Source organism: Aptenodytes forsteri, unplaced genomic scaffold (genome assembly GCF_000699145.1).
Source record: "Aptenodytes forsteri isolate BGI_AS27 unplaced genomic scaffold, ASM69914v1 Scaffold84, whole genome shotgun sequence".
Taxonomy (NCBI): domain Eukaryota; kingdom Metazoa; phylum Chordata; class Aves; order Sphenisciformes; family Spheniscidae; genus Aptenodytes; species Aptenodytes forsteri.
The window spans coordinates 2,215,936-2,223,915 of NW_008795492.1; the positions used below are offsets into that span (position 1 = coordinate 2,215,936).

Genomic DNA, 7,980 nt, shown 5'->3' on the forward strand with positions numbered 1-7,980 from the left:
GCTGCTTTTGCTTTACCTATTAAACTGTCTTCATCTCAGCCCACGAGTTTTCTCACTTTTACCCTTCCGATTCTCTCCCCCATCCCATTGTGGGGGGAGTGAGCGAGCGGCTGTGTGGGGCTTAGTTGCCAGCTGAGGTTAAACCACAACAGCAGGCAACTGACTTAGGATTGCCATCCCTCAGGTTTTATATGGTTTGAAATGTTTTGTGTCAAAGACCTCAAATATGATAGGTAATTCACTTGAACACAACCCTAGTACACCTACGTTTGTGAAAACACAAGACGACAAATTAGAAGCTGTTAAGTTTTACTTTTCACCTTCAACATTACAACATATTTAGTGACTGAAAAAACTGTAACTGATCATTTAACAGCACACGGGGTTTTTTTCCTAATTAGCTAGCTAAGTCTGCATGATCTAGTTGCCATTTGCCTCAGTAAATTCCTAGTTTTCACTTCTCCAGAAGGTTGCCACTATTTTCTCCTCCAGGAGAAGCTCCTGGACAGAGAGTCACCATGAGAGAGACACCCCTTTTGTCTTCCTCAGCCCACACTGTATCTCCCACCACTGCCTTACACTCCCAAAATCATCCTGTTACCATTACACAGGCTTATGCCCAGCACTCAAAGAATCACAAACAAGAAAAAGAATATATATATAACAACTTGAGAGTGATGAGTAATAAAATGTACAACATACAAAATGTACAACGCTGCACCAGACAGTTATGTAACTTCACTCTTGCACAGAAGGAGGGTATCTGAAGTGCAGCATCAGCGGCAGAAAGCCTCTCTGTTCCTTTCTTGGTTCACATACAGTTCTCTAATTGCTCCATATACCCATGTCTTAGCGTCTTCATTTCCAAGGGAGAGGTTATTAAGAGGGTGCTCTAAGCCTTAACTAGTACTGAGCAAAATACTGTGGACAAAACATTACTCTGCACTCACACTGTCCTATTTACCTTGCATTTCTCGAGCAGTATTTAGCTCCTGACAACAGCATGCAAGTCTGGGCATGACATGGGAAAGGACCACCCATTTTCAAGACCTTGTCCACATATCAAATTACATTTTCATCATGATACCAGTACTTACCCTGTTGCAATGATATTTGCTAGCTGAGGTGTATTTGGTGCAATCTTCACTGTAATAGTATCAAAGAAGAGATGCTCTTTCCTGGCGTGAATTGTGTATGTACCTGTTGTTATGTTCTCAAGGCGGAAAGAGCCATCAGCTTTTGTTTTTACTGTAACAAATAAAGAGATGAGTTAAAAAACAGAGCATGTCTGGGCTGTCTATCCTTATGTGTCAAAAGAGCTAGAGGGCATGCACTGCTTTAGGCTATTTTTAATTTACATTGCACAGCAAAGAAACAGTATTATGCTTTCTTACTAGACCAACCTTCATTTCTGCATTTCAAAGCACAATTTGGCATATGGAAAGTATAAGAAATTTTCTGCAGCAGAACAAATGAACACCTAATATTCTCATCTAAGCCAGAAAACGCAAAATTAGTGAACTGCATGAAAAAGTTTAGTGTTTCAAATAAATTGCAACAGAAGTAGTGTATTATCCTGAAGGCTTAATTCCATCTCAAACACTATTCCTGTACTTAAGCTTAATACAGGCTTCCCTGTAGCAACAAAGACCAAGACCACTGCATACCTTTAATCTGATTGTTCAGAGTCACCGTGGCATCGGCAACTCCTTCTCCTTCAGGACCATTCAACACCCTGCCTGTGACAGAGAAACCCATCACATGGAAAACAGGCTGAAATAGGAAAAAAGTTAACATTAATCTTTACTCAGTAAAAGCAAACACACACCTATAGGAATCAACACCGACTGTTTTACACACACACATATATAAAGGAAATATATTTCCAGCTTTAGGAAAAAAAAAATTACCAGGATAATCACAATGAAAGTACATATCAATCTCCAGGCATACTGTTACCCTAAGTACAGGAACAGATTCTCAATTTATCTGCATCAGTACAGTTCAGAAGGCCCAAGTCACAGATCATAATGCCATTACACAAGGCACTCTGCACACCATACAAACTTACAGGCTCTTCTCCAGAGATTTGACAATCTGAATGAGTAAATTTAAACAACCTGAAAGACTATTGCCTGTTCGCAACATGCACATGAAAGTGAACATAGCAGACAGCTTTTCCCTATTTTGTTTCTTCCTAGTAAAAGGGACTAAAGTGCAGAAATACAGTACAATGCCAGATATTGTCTTCTACCTGCTGTGCAAGAGGGTATGCGTAACAAATGTCTTCAAATTTGTTACAAAGAAGTTTTTCCATAACACACCTGCTTTCTGCTAAAATCAGTTATACTTTTACAGGAATGAATGGCACAAAAAGATTATTTCCTCTGAATGCCTTACCTCAATTTGTAAGCTGTCATGCTCTACAAGGAAGTCCAATCTAGATGGAGCAACATCAAAGGTAATTCTCTCTCCCCTGTAGAATGGTATCTGAAAGAAGACACATCGTTTTGATTCCTAAGAAGCTATGACGACAGAATTGTTCTCCTTTACTATTTTCCATGTCTTTATCACCATCAGACACCTCTATGAAGGGTCGAATGGGCTGCAAACTTCCTGGAAAAAATAACTCAGGGGGATGGAGACAAGAATAAAGGTAGTATTTCAAGACTGTTTGATGGAAACCATATGAGATTATCCGAAGGGTCAGAAAAGTAACCCCCTACTCAGAATACAGCAAAGGTACTTGGATGTGCAAGAGCTTACAGACAGGAGACTATATGATCGCCAGAAGGGTTAAAGGAATGAGAGAAGTTTGAATCCCACTTCTAGATCATGCAGACTGAGAATGCAGAACAATCATTCTAGGCAGTGCACAGACAACCATGCTCCCACACTACCCGGACATAATAAAGAGCACGGGGGAAAAAAAAAAAAAAAAAAAACAGAGAACTTAAAGGACGTGAGGTGGCTGTAGTCAACTGAAACTTTCATTCTCCCGGCAGCCTCTAGGTGTGGTTCTGTGCCTGGCCAATGTATTGAGGTAATTCAGAGCCTGATTTGCAAATAAGCCCTTCCTCAGAAACCACACCACAAAGCCCCATCACAGCAACTTACTTCACTGTCATATACATTAGGTTGGAGGTTCCTATTCCAATTATTTCATTCAATTCAAAATATTTCAACTATTTCTGTTTTAACAGCTACAAAGTTATGCATGATCTAGTTTAGAAAATGAAAGTTAACAACCCAGTGGATAAACAAGCAATGAACTTTCTAGCTACTTACCACGGTGTATTTCCCACTTGGCAGAGAAAGAAAGCTGAAAGATCCATCTTCCTTTGATACAACATTGCACAAATAGGACAGAGACTCATCTCTTGACTGGAATCCATCCACAGGAGAAATATTGCAGCCCACAACATCCTGTGACAATAAATGCAATACAACTTTTTTCCCATGGGAGAACAAAGAAAATAATTTCAGAGGGGATGTAGGAGGGTTCAGAATACTATACTGTGAATGAAGGATGGGAAGTACAAAACCATTTTAGAGGCCAAGGTTGATAGCATGGCTTACAATTCATGTATAGGTAAAAGAGGAAAAAACAACCAATAATCAACTTTATGGTAACAAAGACAGAAAACTGGGAAATTCAACATCCCCCAGTACCCCAGAACAGCACTGCATGTCTTAACATTAACTGACTTCAGTTCTGTGGACAAGGTTAACATTACAGAACAGAGCTCTACTCTATGTTAATAAATCACAGTACATGACCAAATGTTTCACACTCATTTCATGACACACTTCTAAGGTGGCAATAGAAGCTGTTGAACTTTGTTTTCACATCAAGAGGACAAAGAGCAATTTGAGGATTTGTCTGGCAACATCTTGTGTCTTGTGCCAGAAGCTGGTCTTTCACCATGGAGGAGTGTCATCCTCATGAGGGAACACATTTACTAACCAACATTTAATATGCGAAAAGGTGTAACTGGAAAAATATTGTCTTAAAATTGTAGCCCTTAACCCTGCTGACCCACAGGGAATATACAGATCAATAACATGCTGTGAACCATATTATAATTTGCACTTGTTGCTTGCTTCAGTTCAGGTTTTACGTCTTCTATGTCCCTGAACAGCCTGATTGTTGAGGAACCTGGTTGTTTGAAAACAGTAATGAAGAGTTCAAGAGTTGAAATTAAAAGAATTTTCTAATTTCTTGTGTCCGAAAAATATGTAGACCTTAAGCCTCAATTTTGCCAACATTTAAACAGGCAGCTATTGTGTTACACATCTGAGTAATTCCATGGAGGTCATGTGAAAACTCAGCACGTACACAAATGTTGTATTACAAGGGCCTTGTTAAAAAAAACCAACAACCTCAAAAAACAAACAAAAAAAATACAGCTTGAGGGGTTATACAGTTTTGTTTTCTATGAGCCAAGCTCAATGAAGGACAGAGATGAGTAACAGGGCAATATGAATCTAGAAGCTATTTAGCTGCTTCTTATTTATGTCCATACTCATATTGAAAAGGTACTGATAGACCATTACCTCTTTAGTGACCGAAGAAGAGAAAAGGAGAAACATGACCCCTTTCATCGGTTCTCCATCACTCCTTACTGACCCAGAAACATTGTAGCCAGCAACAATCAGAGGGCTAGCAGCATAAGCATTAGAATTCAACACCCGTACCACTGTGTTTGACTGAAATACAGAAACACATACATTTTCATCAAAAGTAGGCATTAGATCTCCTTTACAGCACCTAAATAACAATCAGAAGCTGTATATTGAACAACAGAAACAGAGGCCAGAGCAGCAGAACTCAAAGAGGGTCCACGGGCTACTCAAAACACAAAGACGCTAAAGCAAAGATACTTTGCAAAACAGCATTTTTCCTGTTTCACTGATTTAGGAATTCGTCAGGATCTTAGAACTCCCCAGAAAGCAAGCAGTCTGAGAAGGAAGGATTACAGCATCTGCTATAATATTCAAGCTCCTACAAAATGTATAGGATTAGAAGACCAAAAGCAAGAGCTCATTTGCCAGTCATTCCCTGGCTGGCTCTGCTATCTCCAAACTGGGCCTGCACGAGGCAGTTTCTTGACTACCTAAATTAAAATTATGAAAACTCCATTAACCTTGTCCACTCACAAAAATCCTTCCTCACACTAGCTGATCAAGACAAGGTCTAGCAGATCCGCCCTTACTAAACAGGTAAACCAGAACTTTTGTAGGCTCTAACCTCTTTCAACATCCAGGTAGGATGAGATGCAAAGATTTCATATTCACCAGGAAGCACTTTAAAGAAAGCAAACCTGCAAGGCAAGAAAGGGGTTACATCTTTTCAGAAACAGTCACAAACATTTGTTTACAAAAAACAATTCAGACTCTATACACGTTAAAAAAATATTTCAGAACTACTATAATCCCAGTCGATATGGCAGAATTGAAAGAACCTTGTGAAAATGAACAGTATGCACCACCCACACTCACTTTCCTCCAGGTTGTGTAATAGTTGCTTGTATGTTTATGTCACTGCCAGCATTTCTCAGTACAACCTGGACTCCAGCAGGACCTAATGTCTGACCTTTGCTGAGAACCTGTCAAAATGAAGAGAAACCAGAGTATAAATAGATAAAAATAACTTGCAGAGCTGAAGTAGAATGTTTTTATGAAGGTAGAATTAGCATAAGATGAAATAAATAAAGATAAAGGAGTCTAACCTTTCCATTCACAGAAAACCCTGTGAACACAAAGTTAATATCACCTCCCTTTGTGCAAATGTCATTAATGCCATCCACATGGATGTCTACACTGGTTGGTTCTGGAGGAGAAGAACAATGAAACAGCATGGTAGTTAGTGACAGAGCAATCATGAAGCAATTCTACTTTAGCTTTACAAAACTCTTACAGAAATGCACTAACTCAAGCACACACATGTTGCTCTGGAAGTCTTGCCTCAGCAAAGTTAAACCACCCACAAATCCTGATGCTGAAAATCCTCTTTCCTCCTCCCGTTGCAGCCATTTCTGTCAAAAACCCACATTCCTTCAAATCAGTTCACGGGTTACTTTGTCAGTGTCTACCTTATAGCTTTATTTTGCTCTGGTACAGTAAGTACATTTTTAGTTATTAAAACCATACAGTAGGACTTATCTCTTTTGAAAAGCACTCGATTTTCCCTGCCAACTGTAAGTTAGAGATAGTTAAGTTCCACATTGCAGATACACTGTCCTATTGTAAGACGACATACGAGCACTTACCGAAACTCCACCCTAGGGGAGGCTCAATTTTGAGAATGAAATCCCCCTAAAAATAAAAAAGCAATAACTGTCTTCACTGATCTAAATTCAATTTAGCTAAAGGATGAAAAAAAAAGTCAGAACACAAGCATCATGCTGCAGAGAGTGACACAAGACTCAACTGTCACATTCTCCTTTCCTCCTACCTAAGATACTCTGTTGAAAGACGCAGCAATATCTACCCAGACAGGCTGGGATGCTGGGCTCACATCCAGTCAGCTAAGAGCAAAAATTAAGTATCATCGTGTTTATACCGCTTCCAGACCAAACCTGGCTCATGTTCAAGCAGCTCAGTGTTAGAAAGTGTTCAAATCTATCTCTATCTGCCCCAACAGATGTGCTCTAAATCAGCCTTTAGTATTTCCACTAGGAGGTCCTACTCAGCCATTCTGCCCAAACATGGGATAGCAAAATTTCAATCCTATTAAAAGCTCTGCACCAAAAGGGATCCTCTTTAAATCAGTGGGCACCACATATGTTCTGTCACATGCGTTCTGAAGTTCATCCATGGAAAGGCTCAAAGACCTAAGAATGAAATCACTGAGATCAGAAAGCATCTTACATTCCTAGATTTGGAAGGCAAGGATTTATTTCTGATCCCTAAGTTAACTAGCTCTTTAAAATAGCAAAAGACTTCGACCATCTGAGGGCAGCTTGTATTTAATTTGAATTTTTCCAGTCTAAATAGACGTCAAACTTCTGATACATTCTGAGCTTCCTGTATTGTTATTTTCTTAAGACATTTTTAATATCTGCAATTAGTCATTCAAGTTATTTTTAATTCAGTCACATCAAAACACATTCTTATACAGATTTATTTTCACTTCTATAGGTAGATAACTGAAAGCTTTATCTGTACTCTGTAGGAACCCATACTTTTTGTGAGTATTTGTACAGCTGCTAGCACATGGTTGTTGGCAGCAACTCAGGCTCCCAATGCTGCAGTCATACAGATAAACAGCACAAACACAACACCACAGCTAAAGTTACCTGGCTTTTCTCATGATAATACTTAGCACTGAGAAATAAAATAGTTGCATTACAAAAAGAAACAGTTGAAAGTTTGGTCCAAAACAAACTAAATTATGTCCCAACTCAAATGTTTCACGGGTGGGCGTTGTTCGATGTTTAATCTGCTGGCAGCTCCTGCCTCCAGCGTAGAGGAGACAGCACTGGTATTTCAGTTTCTTACCTTATCATAGAGGGGAATCATGAAATACCCATTGTTCGGAGCACAATCTGTCTGGTATTTCAGAGTACCATGTTTCGTATATAACTTAATCTGAAAGAAACAAACAAAAACCACAAAAAGATATTTTAAAAAACGTGAGCAAAGCTGGAACCAGGCATTCTCTAACCAAGTGCTTTTACACGGCAGCGCCCGCGAGTCCCCAGGGAGCAACAGGGAAAAGGTTTATTGCAAGACTACAATCTGCCAGGCAAAGCCGGCAAAGAGTTCACTCCCGGGCTCAGAAGAAAACGCTTAAGGAAGAGCCCCACTTCAACCGAAACCACGCCGCAACCACAGTCAACTCAAGCAGCGGCCAGGGCAAAAGGGCTTAAGTCACGCCGCGCAGCCAGACCCCCGGGCCAAGCCTTTACAGCCTGCCAGAAAAGAGGGTGCGAGGGCCGCCAGGCGCCCTCCTCCGGCCCCGGCCGGCTGAGGGGA

General features: G+C 40.1%; 1 protein-coding gene across 1 annotated transcript in view; it reads right to left on the reverse strand.

Moving 5' to 3' along the window:
• The window catches only part of LOC103900909 (nodal modulator 1), a 29,907-nt gene that overhangs the window by 20,536 nt on the left and 1,391 nt on the right, over positions 1 to 7,980 (reverse strand). Inside the window, exons 2-11 of the mRNA XM_009281692.2 lie at positions 7,504 to 7,593; positions 6,273 to 6,318; positions 5,733 to 5,833; positions 5,503 to 5,609; positions 5,252 to 5,324; positions 4,558 to 4,710; positions 3,289 to 3,426; positions 2,401 to 2,490; positions 1,668 to 1,773; positions 1,098 to 1,248 (exon numbers count right to left, since the gene is read on the reverse strand). Coding sequence (XP_009279967.1) covers positions 1,098 to 1,248; positions 1,668 to 1,773; positions 2,401 to 2,490; positions 3,289 to 3,426; positions 4,558 to 4,710; positions 5,252 to 5,324; positions 5,503 to 5,609; positions 5,733 to 5,833; positions 6,273 to 6,318; positions 7,504 to 7,593 — 1,055 coding nt within the window. The remainder of the gene's footprint in view (positions 1 to 1,097; positions 1,249 to 1,667; positions 1,774 to 2,400; positions 2,491 to 3,288; positions 3,427 to 4,557; positions 4,711 to 5,251; positions 5,325 to 5,502; positions 5,610 to 5,732; positions 5,834 to 6,272; positions 6,319 to 7,503; positions 7,594 to 7,980) is intronic.